Source organism: Meira miltonrushii (assembly GCF_003144205.1).
Source record: "Meira miltonrushii strain MCA 3882 unplaced genomic scaffold FA14scaffold_1, whole genome shotgun sequence".
Classification (NCBI taxonomy): domain Eukaryota; kingdom Fungi; phylum Basidiomycota; class Exobasidiomycetes; order Exobasidiales; family Brachybasidiaceae; genus Meira; species Meira miltonrushii.
In genome coordinates, this window is record NW_020289943.1 from 889,380 (window position 1) to 912,966 (window position 23,587).

The 23,587-nt window shown below is 43.3% G+C and overlaps 8 protein-coding genes across 8 annotated transcripts; 3 read left to right on the plus strand and 5 right to left on the minus strand.

Annotated features, from left to right (window-relative positions):
• Positions 1–117: 117 nt before the first annotated feature.
• Positions 118–4,647, minus strand: FA14DRAFT_117258 (uncharacterized protein; the record flags this gene model as incomplete). Its single annotated transcript, XM_025496222.1, has 2 exons — positions 118–3,767; positions 3,843–4,647. The coding sequence occupies 2 exons, from the start codon at positions 4,645–4,647 to the stop codon at positions 118–120; spliced, it is 4,455 nt and encodes a 1,484-aa protein (XP_025357113.1).
• Positions 4,648–4,959: 312 nt separating this feature from the next.
• On the plus strand, positions 4,960–7,742 carry FA14DRAFT_7209 (PLP-dependent transferase). The gene has a single exon (XM_025502760.1). The coding sequence runs from the start codon at positions 5,083–5,085 to the stop codon at positions 7,699–7,701; it is 2,619 nt and encodes an 872-aa protein (XP_025357114.1). The 5' UTR covers positions 4,960–5,082; the 3' UTR covers positions 7,702–7,742.
• On the minus strand, positions 7,470–10,107 carry FA14DRAFT_183186 (alpha/beta-hydrolase; the record flags this gene model as incomplete). Its single annotated transcript, XM_025501288.1, has 2 exons — positions 7,470–8,948; positions 8,988–10,107. The coding sequence occupies 2 exons, from the start codon at positions 10,105–10,107 to the stop codon at positions 7,783–7,785; spliced, it is 2,286 nt and encodes a 761-aa protein (XP_025357115.1). The 3' UTR covers positions 7,470–7,782.
• Positions 10,108–10,827: 720 nt separating this feature from the next.
• Positions 10,828–13,125, minus strand: FA14DRAFT_183190 (alpha/beta-hydrolase; the record flags this gene model as incomplete). The annotated part of the gene is made up of 1 exon (XM_025501289.1): positions 10,828–13,125. One exon carries the CDS (start codon positions 13,123–13,125, stop codon positions 10,828–10,830), a length of 2,298 nt encoding a protein of 765 aa, XP_025357116.1.
• Positions 13,126–14,933: 1,808 nt separating this feature from the next.
• FA14DRAFT_169760 (prolyl oligopeptidase) lies at positions 14,934–15,857 on the minus strand (the record flags this gene model as incomplete). The annotated part of the gene is made up of 1 exon (XM_025500232.1): positions 14,934–15,857. The coding sequence occupies one exon, from the start codon at positions 15,855–15,857 to the stop codon at positions 14,934–14,936; it is 924 nt and encodes a 307-aa protein (XP_025357117.1).
• Positions 15,858–16,219: 362 nt separating this feature from the next.
• Positions 16,220–17,114, plus strand: FA14DRAFT_169761 (CGI-121-domain-containing protein). Its single transcript, XM_025500233.1, has 2 exons — positions 16,220–16,578; positions 16,644–17,114. The coding sequence occupies exons 1-2, from the start codon at positions 16,279–16,281 to the stop codon at positions 17,013–17,015; spliced, it is 672 nt and encodes a 223-aa protein (XP_025357118.1). The 5' UTR covers positions 16,220–16,278; the 3' UTR covers positions 17,016–17,114.
• FA14DRAFT_7242 (uncharacterized protein) lies at positions 16,881–18,488 on the minus strand. The gene is made up of 2 exons (XM_025502772.1): positions 17,318–18,488; positions 16,881–17,254 (listed from the first exon to the last, which is right to left on the minus strand). Exons 1-2 carry the CDS (start codon positions 18,425–18,427, stop codon positions 17,138–17,140), a joined length of 1,227 nt encoding a protein of 408 aa, XP_025357119.1. The 5' UTR covers positions 18,428–18,488; the 3' UTR covers positions 16,881–17,137.
• Positions 18,489–18,662: 174 nt separating this feature from the next.
• Positions 18,663–23,507, plus strand: FA14DRAFT_140773 (putative cytoplasmic dynein heavy chain 2). Its single transcript, XM_025497111.1, has one exon. The coding sequence runs from the start codon at positions 18,706–18,708 to the stop codon at positions 23,404–23,406; it is 4,701 nt and encodes a 1,566-aa protein (XP_025357120.1). The 5' UTR covers positions 18,663–18,705; the 3' UTR covers positions 23,407–23,507.
• Positions 23,508–23,587: the final 80 nt, after the last annotated feature.

Genomic DNA, 23,587 nt, shown 5'->3' on the forward strand with positions numbered 1-23,587 from the left:
GCGAAGCGGAACCGTCGAGAATCTTGACGGCGCCGGACCAACGACGCACAGCTGGCATCGGAAAAAGTGAGAATGCTATTCCAAAAAGTATACATACATGCAAACATAAAATAAATCCTACATAATCGAGACAAAGAATCCCTTTTCGTCACTACTGCTTGGCTCTGCTCCAATTTGAGCTTTTGTAACAATCTCATCAGCACAAGCCAAACGAATCCTCTCTGGAGTAGCAGGAGAATGTAATTGGAATGCTCCCGTTCCATAAGCTGCATCTTTACGTGCACTTGCGATCGCATCTTTAATGGCAAAGAAGTGGAATGCACCAAGCGAAAGTGGTGGTTCTCCCACACCTTTACTGCCTTGGACCGTTTTGAGGAAGTGCGCTTTTCTACCTTCATCACGTTTCATGAACGACACTCGCATATCTCCTGGCGTATCAAGGAAGGCCGGTATTTTGTAATTTCCAGGACCAGTGGTGGCGATCGAGCCATTCTTTCTCCATAGACTCTCTTCTGTAGTCACCAATCCGATACCCTGCATTACTGCGCCTTCAATTTGACCGACATCGATACCAGGATTTATACTTCTTGCGATATCCATGATAATATCTGTTCTTACAATACGTGAATCACCTGTCAAGACATCAATCTCCGCTTCTGCCACACTAACACCTTGTGTCCAATATGCAAAAGGTTCTCCTTTTCCTTCTTCCCAATCCATCCCTTTCACATCCGTACGATAATGTCCAACAGCTGAAAGGTTCACACGTGCAAAGTATGCATTATGAACAGCCTGTTCAAACGTTTTACCGTCTTTCTTGAAAGGTGTCAATCGTTCATTCAATTGATCACAAGCATCTTTGCAAGCAGCTCCGTTCAAATCACTGCTTGCGGATGCCGCCGTTGGTGATCCATTTGCGACCTCCCGTGTGGATGTTTGAGCGATATGAATTTTCTCTAGAGGGACTCCCAATTCTGTTGAACAAATCTGTGCAATCTTTGTATTCAGTCCTTGACCCATCTCTGTTCCTGCATGAGATAGCATGATGCTACCATCATGTGCATAGATGTGAATAAGTACTCTCGCTTGATTCAAGTGTAAGGCTGTGAAGGAAATACCGAATCGAGTTCCGTTAATGGTGATACCTCGCTTCTTCCATCGGTTGACAGAGTTGAATTGATCAACAGCAGCTCGTCGTGCTTTGAAATCTGACGTTTTAGTAATTGTTTCCCACATTTGCGGGATGTTGAAGTCTAAAAGCTTTTGACCGTAATGCACTGGATCACCTTCTTTCGACATACTGACCATACGCATTTGTTCTGCTGGCATCCCGATCGATCGAGCAGCTTTTTCCATAGCATCCTCAATGATCATCACACCTTGTGGACCACCGAAACCACGGAAAGCCGTATTGCTCACGGTGTTGGTTTTGCAAACGAAACCATGAACACGCATTGCATCAAAACGATAAATACCATCAATGTGCGTCATTGCACGTTCAACAACTGCTCTTGATAAGTCTTGACTCCGTCCACCGTTATTGTACACTTTTGCGTCTAATTTGCGTACCCTGCCATCGTTCATGAATCCTAACTTCCATACACTTTTGAACGGATGTCTTTGACCTGAAATGGCAATATCTTCATCTCTGTCCAACATACATCTGACAGGCTTTCCACTAACATAACTTGCCAAAGCCATTGGAGCAGCCAAGACACAACTTCTTGATTCTTTTCCACCAAAGCCTCCTCCCAATCGTTTTGTACGTGCATGAATTCGATTGGTTGGAACGTTGATTATATCCGCCACAACTGCTTGTGTTTCGTTTGGGTTTTGTGTGCTTGACCAAACTTCCATCTGTTGATCTTCTTTTCCTGGAATGCAAAGAACTGCATTCGTCTCGAGGTAAAAGTGCTCTTGACCTCCTAAACGCGTTTCACCTTCGATCACATGATCGCAATCGCTCCAATCATCAAATGCTTCTGATTCACCTTGTTGAATCTTTGGTCTGCAGGAAAAGTAGCTTTGCTTTGCAATTGCTCCATCTATATCCAGAATTGGCTCACCAAGACTTTCATATTCGACTTTGACCATACGTGCAGCATCTAATGCCTCCCTGCGTGTTGGCGCAAGTACAACTCCAACCACCAATCCAACAGCTTCTGAAAATCCATCACAGAAGAAGTGATCATCAAAAGCAGGAGGACCCCATTTGTTCTTTCCTCCCAACTTTTTCGAATCTTCTAACCCGACAAAATGTGTTGCTGGACCATGAGGAGCCAAGGCGGGATTTGGATTGATGTTGAGAATTTTGGCATTGGCTTGCGTAGTCAAGACCAAAGCGCCTGCCAATTCACCACTCAAAGGAGCATGATCGTCAACATACTCTGCTTCTCCCGTACATTGTTTCAATGCCGAAAGATGTGGGACACTAGCGCCTGATCCATTCTTTGTGGTTGATACAGGATTATCGTAATGTTGCGAGCCGCGAGTGATCGGTCTTTGAAGATGACTAGAAGCAATTTGAGCGAAAGACGGAAGGGAGTCTAGAGCATCTTTCACTTCTTCGTTGTTTGATTGCAGCTCATCAGACATCTCCGCGATGAATTTGACCAAAAACCCAAGTGCCAATGATTTTCGATATACAGCCATTCCACCTGGTACGCCAAATTTCAAATCAAAATCTTCTCGTGACATACAATCGAGCAATTTTGACAATAGCACATGATTCACTTGATCGTCAACGATGATCGCTTGACCTTTGAGTGCATCTTGCGTAGCTTTTGCAAACACAGTAGTAGGTGCCATACCTCCGTATGCCAACCTTGCTTCAACGACTTTCCATTCGTCGCGTTCGTGTGTCTCTTGCTCAACGTCAATATACAGACAGCAAGTAACAATAGCAATGTCGTCGTCTTTTCGTTTTGCTTGCTTGTAAGCGCGGACGAATCGACGACGGGACGGGGAGGCAGGGCTCTGAAGTGGGATTGTGAGGTGAGTGATCACACCTGATGAGGACAGAGCAGTCTTGCGGTACCCCTTGAAGAATTCCGACATTGCGACTTGAGATGTTGACGAGATGAGTGAGTTATCGTCACTTTGTTCATTTGCACTGTATGCATCCAAAAAGTTCACCGTTGCACCCACAGCCATCCAGACAGGGTTCAAATCACTGATAGGCGAAGCCGTTGCAACATTACCACCAATGCAGGCTACATTACGGATCTGCGTAGATGCAAAGTGAGCAGCATTGCTCAAGATAGCACGATATACCTGTTTGGCATATTCATCCTTTTCCTTCCGCATCAATGTACGCAATTGACCCATGACATCTTGAAGTGGCATATTTGCACCGATGCTAAGTTCATTCGCTGTTCTCTTGACGAATGAAAGTGCAGGCAAATTGCAGACAAAGATGTTGACATCGTATTGTCTCTTGAGAAATTTCACCTCTATCCGGCATTCAGAATCACCCGATCTCATTTTTACCACTTGTCCTTTATCAGAGTAAAATCGAATCATCGATAGAAGTGAGGTAACAGTACTCGGTCGCAGCCATATCGTGCCGTGCTTCTTTGGTAGTTGTTCTTCTTCCTCTTCTTCTTCGAATTCTTCCCCATTTCGAATGCATGAAATGTCAATGAATGCTAGATCTTGTGCTTCGTATTTTGATCGACCCCATTGATCGGACTCTTGTACCTTGCATAGCCATGGCGGGAATATCGGCTCGCTAGATGCCTCATACGGTAACAGATCATCCTCTTGTGCTTTCGATGATCCGATTCGTAGTTTGGCCAGATCTAGAGATGACTTTGGCAACGGCTCTGTTGAGGATGCGAAACCGGAATCATGACCGGAAGAGACGGAAGAAGAAGAAGACTCAGCAGATGGAGAAGCAGAACGATTCTTCACCCGACAACAATCTTCTCCTTTAGGACATGTGAATGTATCCATTGCATCATTATCCGCACGTCGTCTAGCTTGGATTGCTTCTGTCTCCCAATCACAGGATGTTCCTTCTGTCGAGCTCGAATCGGGCGTACTTGCTAATGGCTTGGCAAACGTTTTCAGAGCGTCAAGAATGGGTCTGTAGCCTGTACATCTGCACAAGTTTCCATCCATACTTCGTTCAATTTCCCGCTCAGAAAGACCGTTCTTACCCGCATTACGTAAAGTAGCATAAAAGCTCATCACGATACCTGGAGTACAAAATCCGCATTGTGACCCAAATAAGAAAGCTAAGCGTTGTTGAACAGCATGTGGGTTGGCTGCGCTGCCTATTCCTTCAACAGTGATCACTTGTGCGCCATGGACTGCGATCAAAGGCATTAAACAAGCATTGACCGCCTTAATCTCGTATGGTAATCCATTTCCCGTTCCTTCTTCCTCTTCTTGTTTTCGAATTGAGACGCTTTTATGACGCAAGATAACAACTGTACAAGCTCCACAGCCTCCTTCACCGCATCCTAGCTTGGTTCCGGGTAATTTTGCATGTTCACGTAGGTATTCCAATAAAGTTGCATCAAATGGAATCGATCGATCGAATGGTGAAATTGTTACCCGCTTCCGATTCAATGCGAATACCAAAGGTTGAATTTGAACATGTGAAGGCAGAGGATGGTTGTGTAGTGTTACTTCGTTTGTCATCGTTGTTGACTGTTCTCTATTCTTATCCTTTTCTTTTCCTTGAATGATGGTCATAAGGCAAAGAATGTTGCTCTCACCTCAACTACTTGTCTTTATATAACAGGAGGGAAGTCAATTGAGCAACACTGATAAGAAGCCGCACACGATCTTGCCTTGTGTTCCCTTGCAGTGCATACACGCGGGGAGAGATTAAACTTTTTCTTTTTTCTTTTGCCTGACAAATACCTTATCGCTCAGGGACTGTCCCATGAGAAAAAGCTTAAAAACGCATTGCATGTTTAAACGGATTGTCGGCCGCGTTACTGCATCAGGGTTCCTGACAAGTGTGTTTTGTTTGTTCTTTTGATAAGCGGAAAAATACCCCGCGGTAATTGAAATACGCCGTTGTGTTTCTCTTTGAAGTCTATTGAATGTCCTACCACCATCAATGAGGATATGATGACCGACAATGATAGGGCAAGCACATCGTATGGTCACCAAATAGAGCGAATACGTGAATCGCAGTTACCACATTGGCGAGGCAGCTTACATCTCGATGCTACCGCCTCAGCTCCCGTTCCGCGTTGCGTTCTGAATGCTGTTCACGCAAATCAACTCGAAAGCACACCTCCCTCAAATCCACACAGCAATAGTCCAAGTGGCAGAAAGACTCGACAAGAAATCGATAATGTCCGTAAACTGATTTGCAACGAATTCTTTGGCGTTCAAAGAAAGGCAGGAATCATTACTGATGGAAAAGGACAAGATGCGGGATGGGAAGTAGTATTCAATAGCGGTACAACGGCAGGGCTACAGCTCATTGCTCGATCTTTTGATTTCGGGAAGTATGGAAGGTTTGCATACTTAGATCAAAGCCATTCAAGTCTCTATGGCTTACGCGATATCGTTCAAGTTGAAAGACAATCGGGAGCATACGGCGTAGACGCTTTGAGAGAGGAGGAAGTGTTGGATTGGGTAAGGGATTCTGCGTCTTCGACTGGTCAGTCACTTTTAGCGCTACCTCTTCAGTGCAATGCAACAGGAAAAAGGTATCATAGACTCCTCTCTCGCATCCTAAAGACCAGGGACGGTATCGAACAAAAGACTGGAGAGCGGAAAGTGTTCATTCTACTCGATGCTGCTTCTTACTTATCGCCTTCTAGTCGCATGAAGCTGAGAGAAGATGACAATCATGAAGTAGATTTCATCTGCTTTTCATTTATAAAAATTCTTGGATATCCTTCCGGCCTGGGTGCAACACTCATTCAAAGAGCATCAGCTTTCGCTTTGACTGGCAAATCATATTATGGAGGAGGAACACTGGAAGCAAGCACTTCACGTATGCAATGGAGGCAGCCTATGCGAGAGTTACACGAATCACTAGAAGATGGTACGCTGAACATTCATGGCATTCTCGCAGTTCCTCCCGCTTTGAGCGCGATTCGATCCGAGGGAGTGCTTGGATGTTGGGAAAAGGCTAGTGAATATGTTGATCATCTGACAGGATATCTATGGAACAGCTTGAAATCACTAAAACATGCTGACGGAAGTCCGATCTGCGAGATCTACTCTGCCGAGCCGGAAGAGTGGAAGGAGTGCAACATGCTCAGTCAAGGTCCTTGTATACTGTTCAATGTCTTACGAGCACAAGGTACACACAAGGACAAGACACTAAGCGAATATCGTATAGATCCGTCAGAAGTGGATCGACTTGCTTGTTTGGACGATATACATATCCGATCAGGTCGTATGTGCAATGTGGGTGCCATTACTGCATCTTTGGGGATAAAGGAAGATGATGTCGTCGCACTATGGAATCAAGGTATCGGATGCGGCAATATTCAGCATTCCAACAATGCAAGCACTCTTCGTACGGATGATCCATGCGAATATGCTAGATTAGCAGCATTGGTCAATGGTGCAATTCGTGTCAGCATATCAGCTTATAATACGACAGCTGATATTGACAAATTCGTTGCATTCTTGGAAAAGTACTTTTATTGTGGTGAAATAGAAGATGAAGAAGATCTATTCGTCGAATGTCAGGGCTCGGTTGATATTGATGACAACAAATCCGACATTGCTTTTACCGATGATAATAGCGATGAATCACATCCTCAAAGCAAGACAAGTTCATGTCAAACTTCAATTTATGATAACGCAAACGATTGTCTTTTACAAAAGATGTTTATTTGTCCGATCAAATCTTGTGCAGCTCAAGAGATCACGGGACCCTGGAAAGTGACAGATACGGGATTGTCATACGATCGTGATTTTTGCATCGTTGATTTGTCGAACGGAAAAGTGTTGAGTCAGAAACGTGTGACAAGCATGGCTCGCATTCGACCTCAAGTGTGTATCGAGAGGGGAACTTTGGAAATCGGATTCTATGCAGAGGATGGCAAAGAGCTGCAAAAGTCACTGACTGTACCTTTGACAATCACAGACACAGACCCTTCTTTATCCGACAGTACGAACGGAGAAAGGCAATTTGACATGTGTGGCACTTCTTTACATCCTCGGCTCATAATGGATGAAGATGTGCGTTTGGCTTTTTCTGACTTCCTTGGTCTGGATTGTACTTTAGCCCGCTCACCACTCAGTCACCGTTCAGCAGATGGGATCCCGATCAAACTGAGCAACGAAAGTCCATTTTTGATGATCACTACAGAATCAGTCGCTCAAATCTGTCAATGGATGAAAGAAGATGGAAAAGCGGAAGTCGACTTTGATAAAGTAGCCTCAGCTTTTCGCGCGAACTTCATCATTTCTCAGCAAGAAAGCGGCGAAGAAGGATTCTATGAGGATGCAATGACAAAAATACGCATTGGTCAACACCAATTCACCGTGATCGGACCGTGCCGCAGATGTGAAATGATTGCTTTGGATCCGCTCACGGGCAATAAAACCCCTCAAGTGATGTCCGCTGTTGCGAAACATCGTAGATGTAAGGAGTCGGGACCGTACAAGAGCAAACTTCTGTTTGGACAGCATCTCATTCGTCATTCTGCCACTATATCCACTGTCTCAGATCTTATTAAGCCAGGCATGCGAGTGGTAGCAGAAGCAAATTAAATGACACATCTGTATTTTATGAAATAGTTAATTGATAGCATCGAAAAGTCATTAAAGGGGGGTGGCTGAAAGGGATCATTGTCAGTCTTTCTTCGTCAAACCCAAAGCAAGCTGAACGAAGCATTGCTGATGGAAATATTTGGCGATAGCAGTATCTTGATTGGCATCGATCACATTGTGTCCTGCATCTTTTTGCAAATGCATCAGTAATGGATTTGGACTTGTCGGATAGCTAAATTGCATTTGAGCAATACATTTGAAGCTATGAGCAGGTACCACACGGATATCCGAATCGGCCGGCGTGACGAGGATGGCAGGAAAGACCTTTTGCTTAATCGGATCGATGTTCTGTAAAGGACTCCAAGAACGGATAACGTCAAAATCTGTTGCATTATAGGGATCACCAAAATCTTCAACTTGAAATGGACCTGCTCGCGTACGGGCAAGCAAAAAGTAGTCCAATACAGCAACGTCTGCTAAAATGGCACCAAAGGTATTCGCAGGAGCTTGACGAGCGACAACCGCAGCAGCGAGACCGCCAGCTGAGATTCCATCAGCAATGATTTCACCGGTTGCTGCTATTTTTCGTTTAATCAAATCTTGTGCAACTGCAATGATATCGTCAAACGTATTTTGCTTTTTCAATCGTTCGCCAGCTTCATGCCATTCTTCGCCATTATCACTACCTCCGCGTGGTCCGGCATAAACTAGAACTCCTCTATAGCTATGAAGCCATGAGAAATGAGGTGGATAATAGAACAAATTCTCAATACGACCATAAGAGCCGTAAAAATGCAACAATGTCGGATTCTCACCATTCCTTTGTGTTTCTTTATGATAGACGATGTAGTATGGTACCTTTGTGCCATCACGACTGATTGCTTCTAATGATTCAGTAATGTAATCTTGCGCATTTGTGCCTTTGATACTTTTGATGAGCAACATTTTGTCTGTTGCTCTTGATCCGTCAAAATCGACTTCCAAGACCTTTTTTGGTGACGTAGCGCCCCACAAAGACATGACGATATGTGTGCTCTTGGCAGATGCGTAATATGCCTGCTTCAATGTGTACGTTTCATTTGGTAAGACTTGTTGAATCTTTCTCCCCGTCTTCAATTCGTGCAGATAGATGGTATATTTTCCTTTTTCGATGTAGAATAGCAAGACTTTGTTTGAAGCAAAGATGATTGAGAAAATAAGTTTGGTATGTGCACGACTTGGGATAACATCGACCAGGGTAATTGAATCTTTCAAGTCTCGCAAAGTAGTCACACTTTTTGCTTTACTCCAATCCAAGGTATACTTGGCAACCTTTCCATTGAGGGCATCGTGATCCGTTTGAACGTACCAATCTCTGTCTACAATTGCGACGGATGAAACTGCATAGTTGCTTGTAGGAACGATTGAAATCCATTTCATCTTATCGGACAAAGTTTGACCTTTCAAAAGTGAAGCATAAGCACGTGTATTTCCATCGCCTCCAGAAGCCATGACAACGAGCCAGTCTCCATTATCACTCAGATCGAAAGAATAATTGTTTGATTCATCCGAGTCAGGATGAACGATTGTGATGTCTTTTTCGTATGGTGTTCCCATTTGATGATATCGAACAACAGAGCCAATATCCTTGTTTGTGCCCGCTTTTGGATCGCTCACTTGTGTGTAGAAGAAACCTGAATCGTCCGGCTTCCAGATCAAAGCGCCATCCCCTAAGAGAATCGTATCAGGCAAACGACCTTCACCTCCTGGTGGCTTCGTTTTTGGGTTTACTAATGGTGAGCTTGTTTTACGAACGTACCATGTTCCGACGTCAGATTCATCCTCTACTACCAGATAAGCTATCAAGTATCCGTTATTGGACACCACAAAGGTGGATAGGCTTGCTGTTCCATTCACGCTTAAACCGTCTTCCTTGAAAAATGGATGACCGGGTGGTGTGGCGAAATTTGTCTTTTTTGCCGCTTCAACTTGTTTGGCTGAGGCGATATAGTATGTCTTTCGATTTTCATCAATTCGCTGAAGGCTGAAAACATAGAAAGGCTCCTTTGCAGTATCATAATACGTCCAGTCAAAATAATCATCATAATCAAATGCATTTCGAATCGATTGAGTGATTGATTTTGCATTTGTGCATTTGTTCATATATTGCTCGGTCAACTTTTGTTGATCGATCGTGAACTGCTTTACGTCATCATCACTGTCATATGGCTTTTCCAGCCAAGCATAGGGGTTCGCAATTGTCACATTGCCGTTTGCTCTGGCAGATCGGTAAGAATAGGTCTTGTTTACCCTCTTCACCTTTGGAAAAGGTGTTTCTTTCACATTCCAAGAATTTCCCTCGCATAGTGCAAAGCCGAAGTCGATTGCGATGATGAATATAAGAGCAAATGTAGCAAACTTGACCATAGAAGCATGCATCGCGAAAGCGAATTATGAGACTGTCCAAGATGGTTGTTGCTACAAATCATGAGTCCTCGTTTTAATCGAACTAGGTTTCATCGTGTTGGATCATTTGTAGCCGGTGCCGCATACGATTAGATTAATTTTGGTCTATTTTTAAAGAAGCGGAAGCCGTGACAGACTTTTCTCAGAAGCGGTGATGAACAAAATGATAGACAAATTCATCAACCGGATCCGTTTCACACTATTGAGAACTAAGCTGCTTTGTGCTATCTTTTTATTAACACAGGCAGGCGTTTTGTAGCAGAAGCAAACTGAGCAACAGAAAATTTACCGATTCCTATTCTTTATAGACGTTTCTATAATTATCAAAACAACAGGAAATTTTTATATGGTTGCACCCTATCTTTTTATTTCGTTCTTTATATTAAGATTCAAGAAAGGGGGCATGACAAATATCTGAGACGGTTTTGCAGGGCCTGACCAGATTATTGAGAGTATATGTTGACTTGACTGAGGAACAATATTCAATGCTTTTAAGATATAGTGCTTGTTAAACTAAATCAAAAACGTTGAGAGATTTTCCCTCCATCCTCAAATTATAGATTATACTTCCATAACTGCATACACGTTCGATTTCACAAGCAGTAGAAAATGTAGCAAGGTTGAGAAGGTGTGTCATATATATCACGTTAAGACCACACAGTCCATAGAGTAGGCTCGAGTTTATTTACCGATGGTCAATTCGAGGAAACATTGTTGATGAACTGCCAATGACACCATTGTTGTTGTCGTTGCACGGCTCGAAATGTGTCCAGAGGAAGTTGAGACATACATGAGCAAAGGGTTCCGACTGTTTGGGTGATCATGTTGAGCTTGCGCTAGATATTTGTATGCATTAGCCGGCACTACTCGATCATCCGAATCAGCAAGGGTGAGTAAAGTTGGAGGTGGTTGAATATTTGGACTGAGGTTACGGATGGGATCCCAAGATTCAATGATGTCAAATTCTACAGGAATTGCTGGGTCCCCAAACTCGTTCACGTTGGCCGGGCCAATCGCACCAGTGTAAAAGAACAAATAATCTAACAGTGCGACATCTGGCATAACGGCACCAAATGTGCCTACCGGTGCTTGACGAGCAACTACCGCAGACATAAGGCCCCCTGCTGAGTTTCCCTCGAGATTGATTTGGCCTTTGTTTACCAATTTACGTTTGATCAAATCTTGCGCAATAGCGACCATGTCATCAAACGTTTTTGGCTTGTTCCGATTCTTGCCAGCAATGTGCCATTCTTCACCTTTATCGCCGCCACCTCTCAATCCAGCCCATACAAATCCTCGGCCGGTACCAGCTTGTAACCAGGAAAAGTATCTTTCGTCCCAGAACAGATTATCGATGTCACCATATGCTCCGTAACCGTGAAGCCATATGCTTGAAGAGGTATTACTCGGTCTGTTCCTATGTCGAACGAGAAAGTAGGGTACTTTTGTACCATCTTTGCTAATTGCTTCCATTTGCTCCGTATCATAATCATCAGGGTTGGAACCTTTGATTGCTTGTGCTGTCAAGAGTTTTGTTTGGATTCCTGTCTCGGTATGATGAACCTGAAAAATCTTGACCGGTGAAACTGTGCTTCTATAAGCCAAAGTCCAATATTTGTTTGTTGGTGTAGCAAAAAAGGCCGCATGTGGACTTGATTTTTCATCTGGCAGAATTTTTTGGAGTTGCTTTCCGGTTCTGAGATCAAAGATGTATAAGACATACTTGCCGTTTTCGACATAAACTACCAGCGCTTTATTTGTATCCGTTTGCCTAGCTAAGTTGAGTTGACGAAAAGGTCGATTAGGTATCACGTCTGTGAAGTTCAGTCGTCCTTTCAATTGTGATAAGTTGGTCACTTCTTTTGCCTTAGTCCAATCCAGCTTGACTTTGACAACCTTTCTGTCTATGGCGTTTTCATCTGTCACGACATACCAGTTACCGTCCAATATGCCGACGGGTGAGAACAATGATAGATCACGAGTAGGTACGATCGAAATCCATTTCATCTTATCGGATAATTTCTGACCGGTCAGCAAAGTTGCATATGCAGTTGCTTTTGAATCCGTATTTGCTGCACTGAATACTACCAACCACTTTCCATCGAAGCTATAATCCAAGTACCAAAGGTTTGCCGGATCAGGATCAGGGTTGACAATGGTGATATCTTTGTCGACTGGTGTCCCCAGTTGGTGATATGCAACGATTGTCCCATTGTCTGAGTATTGAGTATAAAAGAAGGCTTTTGAATCAAGTGTCCACCTTAAGTCCTGATACACATATGGAATCACGTCCGGCAAACGACCTTCACCTCCTGGTGGCCTAGTTTTTGCTTGTACCAATGGGGAATCAAGTCTACGCACATACCATGATCCAGTATCAGCGCCATCGTCGACTACCATATAGGCTATCAATGTATGATCGAGTGAAACCATAGTATATACAATACTTGCAGAATTATTACTGCTCAACAATGATTCCATCAAAAACTTCTTTCCAGGTGGTTTGGCGAAGTTCGTTTTCCTTGCAACTTCCATTTCTGCCGGCGTGGCAATATAGTACGTCTTACGATCTTCGTTGGGACCAGTAACGCTGTAAAACCAAAATGGTACTTTTGCATCTTCAAAAAACGTCATATCACTGTAATCATTATAATTGAATGCATCACGAACAGATTGTTCGATTTGTTTTACAGATGTACATTTCTTGATAAATGATTCAGTCAAGCTTTTTTGATCAGCAACGAATTTGATCGTAGCGGGATCAGTGTCGTTTTGAAGCCATTGATATGGATCGGCGAGGGTCACATTGCCTTTAGCCTTGGCAGATGGGAAAGATACTGTCGCTGAGATACGTTTTGCTTTCGGGAAAGGATTTTGCTTGATGTTCCATGCAGAATTTTGACCTACGGCGAGACCGATATTCACGATAAAGATTGCAAAGAGAGCAAAAATCGTGGAGTGAAGAAGGAGTGTATGCATTTTCGCATCAAAGACGGGAGTGTGTGGTGCTTACGAGGTATGTGAAAGAAACATCGCTCCCTATTTATAGTTCTCGCATCCTAACTCTACCATACGACACTCTTGGCGAAGTGTATTGCTTGTTATTTTGATTATAAACGGAAGCCGTAATCTTTCTTAAAGATACCTAAATTTAGCCACGGTCGCCTTACTTATAAGTCTTTCTCGAACAATGTCGGAAGCCGCTTTTGAGCGGTGTTTAAGATAAATATCAAGGTCAACAAACCGGGGAGACGCCTATCATTCGGCGCCGTGCCGTTTTTGACTTATGGTTTACCGTCACGAGTAGCAGCTACGAGACGGATCAATGACTTTGTATTGATAGAGTAGATACATGAAAAAGAATTTGGAAGACTTCAACGCCTTTTACGATTTTTGCCGATCGTAAATTCAATAAAGCATAATTGGTTGACAGCCTTTACGACTATAATGTCCGTTCCCAATCGATCCGGCGTATAACCAGTGGATATATCGAGGTGCATGAGTAAAGGATTTACACTGTTTGGGTGATCGTACTGGACTTGAGCTAGGTACTTATAAGCATTTACTGGCGCCACAATTTCGTTAGAATCGCCGACAGTCAACAATATTAGTATTGGCTGAACTTTAAGGCTCAGATTACGGATTAGATCCTAACTTTCGATGATGTCAAATTCGATCGGGATATTTGGATCTTTAAACTCATCTATATTTAGAGGACCGGTATCACTAGTATTGAAGTAAAGGTAATCCAACACTGCTAAATCAGGTAAAGCAGTACTAAATAAGCCAGAAGGTGCTTGTCGGGCGACAACTGCTACTATTAATCCGCCTACTGATATTCCTTCGACTATCATTTGACCTCGTACACTAATATTTCGCTTTACCAAATCTTACGCTACAGCAACCATATCATTAAACGTTTTCTGCTTTTAACGCCTCTTACCAGTAATATACCACTCCTCTCCGTCATCACCACCTCCTCTTAAACCCGCCTAAACGAATATACGATCATTTCTTCTATATAAGAATATAAAATACGGCTCGTACTAGAATAAGTTATTAATATTACCGTATACTCTATAGCTATAAACCTAAAGAAGAGACGATATTTCACTTGGTCAATTCTTATAACGAACGATAAAGTAAGGTACTTTTATACCGTCCTTGCTCATAGCCTCTATTCACTCTATAATATAATCATTAAGGTTTGATCCTTTTATTTTTTATACGGTAAGTAATATTGCTTCGACTCTAGAATTGATATAGTAAAGACTATATACCTTGATAGGTGAAACGGTATTTCTATATATAAAAGTGATATATTTACTTTTAATACTACCGAAGGCTATAGTATAAATACTTAAGGTTTCTTCCGGTAAAACCTTCTATAATTTCTTACCGGTCTTAAGCTCGTATATATAAGTAATATAATTACCGTTCTCGATGTATACTAATATTACTTTATCTATATCTGTTAGAAAAGCTAGATAGAGCCTATGATAAGGTTGATTAGAGATGATATCGATAAAATTAACCCTATCTTTTAAGTCGCTTAGCTTTTTCACTTGACATGCTTTACTCTAATCTAACTTAGCTTTTATAACCTTCTTGTTGAGAGCGTTTTCGTCCGTTGTAACATACCAATAATCATCTAACACTCCAACAGAATAGAAAATAGAGTACTCTAGGGTTGGCAGGATAGAGATCCACTTCATATTCTCTGATAGCTTTTAACCCTCTAATAAGGTAGCGTAAGCTATTGCCTTTTAATCTGTTCCTACGTTACCCTATACTACAAGCCAACGTCCATCAGCACTGTAGTCGAGGAACCAATAATTGTTGGGATCGGCATCGGGCTGCACGAGCGTGATGTCTTTCTCGTACGGTGTTCCTATCTGATGGTTTCTGACCACTGCTCTGGGATTGCTATTTGTGTCATTGGTAGGAGTACTGAATTGTTCATAGAAGAAGCCTTTTGAGTCAAGAGTCCACCTTAAGTCTTGATATCCGTTGGGAATCGCATCCGGCAAGCGTCCTTCGCCTCCTGGCACAATCTTTTTCGGATTTACTAATGGCGAATCCAGCTTGCGGATATACCATGTTCCAGAACCAGCGTCTGCTTCCACGACTAGATAAGCTATCATCGTACGATCCAAAGATGTAGCGAAGTACAAAATTGTAGCAGTAGCATTAGGACTGAGCGCTGCCTCTTGCAAGTACTTCTTACCTGGAGGGTTAGGAAAATTGGCTTTTCTTGCAGCTTCCATCTCTTCGGGTGTTGCAATGTAGTACGTCTTTCTTTCCTCATTTGGACGAACCACGCTGTAGAACCAAAACGGTACTTTTGCATCATCAAAAAAGATCATTTCAGAATAATCATCGTAGTTGAATGCTTCACGAACGGATTGCTCAATTTGTTTGATAGAAGCGCATTTGCTTATGAACGTCTCTGTCAACTTTTTCTGATCGGCAATGAACGTTTTTGTATCTGGATCATCATCATTTTGAAGCCATTGATATGGATCAGCAAGTGTAACGTTGCCTTTTGCTTTGGCAGATCGATATGACAGTGTTTTCGAGACACGTTTCGCTTTGGGAAATGGATTTTGCTTGATGTTCCATGCAGATCTTTGACCTTCGACATGCCCAATATGGACCAGAGAGATCGTCAAAAGGGCTGCAAGAAGGGACAAAGAAAGGAGTCGATGCATATTGTGAGGGAGAGGAAGGGTAGGCTGGCCTGTAAGTGGTGGGTTGAGGGAGATTCAGGATGCGTATTGTACTCACCTTAAATGTCTTTCACTCATCATGCCATTTACAGCCTCAAGAGCTACATATCAGCTGGCTGCATGATAAAAAGGTGGCTTTAATGAAATGAAGACGGAAGCGAAAATTTGATCGTTCCAGAATAATTTTGCCAAATGGCAATGAGGGCGGTAAGCCGGATGAACACTTTTCGCCAATCGGAACCGCGTTTGACAAGGAAATTGCAGTGCACAGGTGAAATGAAAATAAAATTGCATCTAGCGCGGGCGCTGTTTAATTAAAAAAAAGTAGAAATGACCAATTATGTGAACAAAACAAATTGATTCCAAGACGATCATTTGGGAAAGCGGAGTGAAAGGAACAAGGATGGAAACGCATACATTTCATCATGTAGAACCTTCACAATCACAAGCACATGTTGTTTTGGTGCAAGATGTACAAAATGCACAAGCTGTACTAGAGGATGTCAAACGAGGTGGAGAAAAGTTTGGTGAAATGCCAATGGCTTTAATCGATGCAAAGATGATCTGTAGTTCTTCGCATTTGCTCGTTTCCATACATCAAGCCATACTACGGAATGCCAGGAAAATAGACGGAAAGACTACAGGACTACGGACAAAATCAATTCATTCAGAGGTCCTTTGGAACTTGAGTATAACGAATAATGTGAGTAGATGCGATACCGATGCATATATTCTTGCAACGTGCTAACCTTCAAACGCATCACATAGATTGCCGAAACATTCCGCATATTTGGATTGTCGGATACGACAAAGGATCTGTTGCTAATCCATATCGCCCACTCACCCGAACAAGGAGGGCCACGAGCAAAGGATGTCTTGCAAAAGATGCAATCGATTGTGGAGGGTGATATTACACAGGAAGGATTATCGGTGTTGGACTCTTGGCAAGGGGATGAATCAGAGCAGAGAATGATAGATTGGGATGCGATCTGCAAAGCATACAAGTTGGGCGATATGACCGTATCCCACAACGATATTGATGACAGCACAATCGATCAAGTAGACGTCGAACAGACTATTAGAAAGCGAATCGATTCAATCGTTACCAGTCTGGTTGCGATGAAATTTGTTGCTTCCTGAAACAGACCGCAATGTACACTAAAACTCTCATAGGGCTGAATAGGTTGTTATATGCAATTATTGTACAATGATGAATGTGCTTAGATGATATTCGGGTATAAGTACTTGTTTGATAGCATGACTTAACGCAACATTTCCCGCGATGATTCGCGCAAGACAAAGTCTTCTGCCCTTTCCAACGGCAATTGATGATTCAATCTGCCCACCTTTCTTAGACTTTTGCGTACCGCTTCATAGACCTAGTGGAACAGTAATCACAATCGTCAGCTAATGATCTTCAAATAAGCAGTCGTGCAACTCACCCCTCGACTTCCAGCTTCAGCCTCGCTATCAATTTTGCCAGCATCTTTCTTTATTTCATCAAAGAATGTGCGTGTCTCTGCGAATTTTTTCTTCTGTTCTGTAAGCGAGGACATCAATTGAACAACTTCTTTTGCTTCCGGTACCAGCAATGATTCTAGGATCGCAATATCTGCTTCAAATCCTTTTAATGTCTCATCCACCATTGTTTTCTCGGGATCATCCTCTGTACCTTCTCGATCAGACCTTTGAATCTTTCCGCCTGTTTCAGCCACCCAGCTCATCAAACTGCTTGTCATCGGACGTGCTTGAGAGAGAGCAGAGTCAACGTTTCCTGCATTATCGGCTGCGACTTTTGGCATCCTTGCAGTGGGTGGAACGGGTGTCTTTGATAATTGAGCATCGACCGAACTCAAAAGCGTTTTCAGCAATTTCGCTGATGGTCCTCTCTTGTACTCCGGCATACGTGCTAATAAAGGCTTGGCCACTTGCCAAATCATTCCGCCTCTTTGCGTTACCAAGATTCTCTCTTCCTTTGCCAATGGTCTCCATTTGCTCAAGAGGTTAGAATTACGAAACTTTAATTTTGAAAATTCTCGATCTTTAGGTTTGGTGCGTCTTACTCGCCTCGGATATACTTTTTTGCGGCTGGGCTCTTGTCTGGAAGTGCTGCTTTGATCGAGACTGACTGAGCGACGTGAATTGCTTTCGTCTTCATCATCATCTGAAGCGGAATCTGCCATTTCACGTAGCTTTGTTCGCCTAGATCCTCGTTTTGGTGTCTGAATATCACTCTCTTCTTCAGATTGATCATCATTATGACGACGTGATCTGCTTTTACGAGATGTTGAAGGCATATCGTCATCCAGTTCACTTTCCTCATCATCCTCATTTTCTTCTCCAGAATCTCCTGATTCCTCCTCTTCTCCAGATTGTTCAGATTGGTCGGATTCCTCTTCTGTATCTTCATTTCCAAGATCACTTACATCTTCCAGCTCCTCATCATAGCTGTTTGAATATTGCCTCTTTTTGGGACGACCACGACCTCTCTTTTCGCTTGATCGCCCGGCTTCGTCATCGACAAAGCGGTTTGCCTTACCTCTGCTCGGCATAGTTGAATGGCATTGATGGTCGAGAGCAAAGGTTGATGTCAAACTGTTGTTGTTGTTGTTGTTTAAGAAAGCTTGACGCGCACAATAAGAGCGTGTTAATTGTGTTCCTTTTGACTGGCTTGAAGGGAAAGAACAACACTAACGCCGCATACCACTCTGGCCTACGCGTTATTGTCCTTGCACGCACACAGCAGAATACAATTTAAGCTCTTGCTCAAAACGGTCAGACGCACAACCATCATCCTCTCAGCTGGACAAGTGGATCACCTTCACTCACAATGCCGGTGCCATCGACCAGTGTGGCACAAAAGATGCCTGGGGATTGGGCCCCGAGTGCATATAGAACGGTGGCATCAGAATTGACAGCTTCGATCGATCTTGGACCTTCCGCACCGGAAGTGTTGGACGCTTTGGTTTTCTTGCACTTTAGTGTATATGGTCAAGCAGAAAGGCTGAAAAAGAGACAAGGAAGAGCACTCAAGCTAGGTCCTCGAAGCTTTCTTGATTTTTTGAATCAATATGTGGCTTTGAGTAACGAAAAGCGAGAAGGATTGGAAGAAGAACAGCGTCATTTAAACGTAGGTTTGGACAAGCTGAAAGAGACTGTTGATGCTGTGTCAGAACTACAAAAGAGTTTAGCAGTAAAGAGAACGCAGCTTGAAGCCAAAAATGCAGAAGCAAACGAAAAGTTACAAAGAATGGTGGCCGATCAAAAATCTGCTGAAGAACAAAAAGCAGCATCGATTCAAATCCAAGCAGACTTGGAGATACAGGAACGCGATATAGGTGAACGTAGGGAAGTCGTCATGGCAGATCTAGCAGATGCTGAACCTGCTGTTCAAGATGCTCAATCAGCAGTCAGCAACATCAAAAAACAACATTTGACAGAAGTTCGATCGATGGGTAACCCACCTGCAGCAGTAAAGATTGCGATGGAGAGTGTATGCACTGCACTTGGACATAAGATCGACAGCTGGAAAACTGTCCAAGGAATCATCAGAAGGGATGACTTTATCGCGTCAATCGTAAACTTTGATACGGACAGACAAATGACCCGAGGTGTTCGTGAAAGGATGAAGAGAGACTATCTGAGCAAACCGGATTACAACTTTGAGACGATCAATCGTGCTTCAAAAGCATGTGGACCATTGGCAAAGTGGGTGATTGCACAGGTGCATTTCTCAGAGATCTTGGATCGCGTTGGACCGCTACGAGAAGAAGTGGACTCGCTAGAAAGACAAGCACAAGAGACAAAAGAGCAAGCCGGTACAATTGTCGATATGATTGCAGAATTGGAAGCAAGTATTGCACGATACAAAGACGAATATGCAGCATTGATCAGTGAAACACAAGCAATCAAGAGCGAAATGGAACGTGTGCAAACGAGAGTTGACCGAAGTATTCAACTACTCGAGAGTCTTGGATCAGAAAAGGAGCGCTGGGATGCAGGAAGCCGAACATTTGATACCCAAATGAGCACTATTGTTGGAGATGCTCTTCTTTCGGCTGGCTTTTTGACGTATGCTGGTTTCTTTGATCAACAATATCGCGAAGCAATGTGGCACAACTGGACTTCTCACCTACAACAGGCGAACATCAAGTTTAAGCCAGAGTTGAGCTTTGCTGATTACTTGTCAACCGCAGATGATCGATTGAGCTGGCAATCGAGATCTTTGCCTGCAGACAATTTATGCACAGAAAATGCAATCATGCTCAAGAGGTTCAAGCGTTTCCCGCTGATCATCGATCCTTCAGGTCAGGCAACGGCTTGGTTGACAAATGAATACCGCGACCGCAAATTGACAGTGACAAGCTTCCTAGATGAAGCTTTTGTTAAGAATTTGGAAAGTGCATTGCGTTTTGGAAACCCTCTTCTAATCCAAGACGTTGAACATTTGGACCCAATCATCAATCCAGTGCTAAATGGTGAACTGCGAAAGACGGGTGGACGGGTGTTGATCAGACTTGGACATCAAGAGATTGACTTTTCACCTTCATTCACCATGTTCCTCTCTACACGCGATCCGTCGGTAGAATTCTCGCCTGATGTCTGCAGTCGTGTCACATTCGTCAATTTCACCATGACTAGAAGCAGCCTGCAAAGCCAAAGTCTCGATCAAGTACTCAAAAGTGAGAGGCCGGACACTGACAAGAAACGAACGGATCTAATGAAGCTTCAAGGTGAATTTCGACTAAGGCTTCGCCATCTAGAGAAGAGTCTTTTGAATGCTCTGAATGAGAGTCAAGGTAATATTTTGGATGATGACAAGGTGATTGATACATTGGAGACCCTGAAAAAAGAAGCAGCAGAGGTGACTACCAAAGTGGAAGAGACGGATGCGATCATGTCCGAGGTGGACGAAGTTACAAACCAGTATTTACCGCTATCGAAAGCATGCAGTTCGTTGTTCTTTGCTCTCGATCAACTCAATCTAATCAATCACTTTTACCAATTCTCACTTCGATTCTTTTTGGATATTTTCGACTTTGTTCTCCGTCGAAACCCCAACTTGAAAGGCGTCACAGACACAAAAGAGCGACTCGATATTTTGACAAGGGATTTGATCCTCCTCGTATATAGACGTACAAGCAGAGCTTTGATGCATCATGACCATCTCATGTTGGCAATGCTACTGGCCCAGATTTGGATGCGTGAGACAAGCGATGATGATTCTCTGGACAGTGACGAATTCGACTTCTTATTGGAAGGCGGAGATGCAATTGGTATTGCACCTTCCAATCTGCGAGAGCACCCTCTCCTCAACGCAGAGCAAAGACAGAGACTGAATGCTTTCAAGCGACTGGACTTGTTCAAGAAACTGGAAGCTCATTTGGATGAAAGTGGATCATCGTGGACGACCTTCCTCTCTTCCAACAATCCCGAAAAGGAAGTTCCAATCTTTTGGGAAAGTACGAAGGTGACAAAGTTTGGTGCTTTGGTTCGTACTGCATTGGTGGTGAAATGCTTACGACCTGATCGTATTATTCAGGCAGTCACAGCATTGGTTAATGAAGTCTTTGGGTCAGAAATCTTGGCTGAATCAGCATATGATCTACAAAATATCGTAGCGGAAGAAGTAGGTCCCGAGACACCCTTGGCTTTGTGTTCCGTTCCCGGATTCGATGCTGCTTACAGAGTCGACAGCTTGGTACGTGCTACTGCAACGAGATGCACCTCGGTTGCTATGGGATCGCAAGAAGGATTCCAATTGGCTGATCAAGCTATCGCTACCGGTGCAAAAACTGGTCAATGGGTTCTGTTGAAGAATGTTCATTTAGCTCCATCTTGGCTTTCACAACTGGAAAAGAAAATTCTCGGGCTTAATGCACATCGTAACTTTCGTCTGTTTATCACATGCGAAACGAACCCGATCATCCCGGTCAACTTTTTACGTGCCAGTCGAATTTTAATGAACGAGCCACCGCCAGGACTAAAAGCAAACATGATGGATTGCTTGCATGGCATCAACCCCAAGCGATTTGAGCAGGGACCTGTAGAGGTAACAAGAATCTACTTCTTGCTGGCATTCTTCCATGCAACTTTGATTGAGCGATTACGCTATACGCCCCTTGGTTGGAGCAAGTTGTTTGAATTTAACGATTCTGATGCCGAAGCAGCACTTACTACGATAGAAGTATGGGTCAATCGCGTGGCAAAAGGAAGGAGCAACATTGATCCGCAGGCTGTCCCTTGGGATGCACTCAAGACGCTTTTGAAACAGAGCGTTTATGGTGGAAAAATTGATAATAATGCCGATCAACTTTTATTGGATAGCTTTGTGGATGGTATTTTCACGCCACAAGCATATGAATCAGCCTTTAAACTTGTTGATGTGCAAGATGATGAAGGACAAGCAAACAATATCAGTAATGGAGGCGCAAATGTGATTGGCAATCTGACAGCACCTGAGGGAACAAGGATGGACATGTTCTTGGATTGGGTGAGCAGTTTACCCGAACAGCAACCACCGCAATGGCTCGCTTTACCTTCCACAGCTGAGAAAGTGATTGCTACAGCTCAAGGTACGGCTTTGCTGAATAAATTGGTTCGTATGCGTCAGTTGTCAGATGATGATGACGACGATGACAACTCTGCCAATGCCACGAATGGCAATACAAACGGCCAAGCTGATGGAAATGCAAATTCGAGCGGAACATCTACACAGCCGGCATGGATGAAAGCTTTGAATCAGAATGTGCAAGAATGGCTGCAGTTATTGCCTTCGGAATTGACCAAATTCAAAGCAAATGCTGAGAGTATGACCAATCCACTCTTTCGATTCTGGGCACGCGAATATCGTATCGGAACAGAGTTATTGAAACAAGTCAGATTAGACTTTGAAGAGGTCAGTGAAGTTTGTCAAGGTGTTCGAAGGCAAACGAATCATAATCGATCTTTGTTGAGTGATTTGGCAAAAGGTTCAATTCCATCTGCTTGGAAGAAGTACACCGTACCAAAATCGATGACATTGCCACAATGGGTGGCCGATTTACGATCTAGGTTGCAACAGCTTGAAAAGATTACCCGAGAAAGCTCTACTACCAGATTTGAATTGTTCTCAATCAATTTAGGGCAGCTCTTTGTTCCAACAGCCTATCTTACCGCCACAAGACAGGCAATCGCAAATCGTAATAAAATTAGCTTGGAAAATTTAGAGCTGCGATTGAATGTTGAAGATGGCGGAGCAACGATGGGCGGATTTGCTATTGAAGGTTTACGATTAGAAGGCGCGGTATGGAACAGTAACTATCTCGAATTGAACGATGGCAGTACGACCAATTTGGATAAAAGTACATTGGCATGGTCCGCTACCGGATCAGCGGATGAAAAAGCAGAAGTTGGAACAGATAAGGTACCACTTAGCGTATACCTGAATGGAGATCGAAGTGTGTCTTTGTTCCACGTTCACCTTCATGCCAAGAAGGGCTTAACACCCGGGTTGATTGCAAAACGTGCTGTTGCTTTACGTGCAGCATAAACTATCATCAATATATACCTTTTTCCCATTGTGATTGACATGAGTGTGTTGTGTGAATGATTGGATTTGTTGATGGACGTAGTGGCCCGTGCAATTCTTCTAAGCTAATTTCATTTCATCTTTTTTTCTCTTGTGACTTGAGCCGTTGGACGCCTGAGGAGGTGTGTGCATGCATGCTGAT

Excerpts from the sequence above, each read along its gene's own strand:
- FA14DRAFT_7209 (XM_025502760.1), top strand. The coding sequence starts at position 5,083 with ATGATGACCGACAATGATAGGGCAAGCACATCGTATGGTCACCAAATA.
- FA14DRAFT_169761 (XM_025500233.1), top strand. The coding sequence starts at position 16,279 with ATGGAAACGCATACATTTCATCATGTAGAACCTTCACAATCACAAGCA. Across the intron at positions 16,579-16,643 it reads ACTTGAGTATAACGAATAAT|ATTGCCGAAACATTCCGCAT; the intron begins GTGAGTAGATGC and ends CGCATCACATAG.
- FA14DRAFT_7242 (XM_025502772.1), bottom strand. The coding sequence starts at position 18,427 with ATGCCGAGCAGAGGTAAGGCAAACCGCTTTGTCGATGACGAAGCCGGG. Across the intron at positions 17,255-17,317 it reads CTGAAGCTGGAAGTCGAGGG|GTCTATGAAGCGGTACGCAA; the intron begins GTGAGTTGCACG and ends CTGTTCCACTAG.
- FA14DRAFT_140773 (XM_025497111.1), top strand. The coding sequence starts at position 18,706 with ATGCCGGTGCCATCGACCAGTGTGGCACAAAAGATGCCTGGGGATTGG.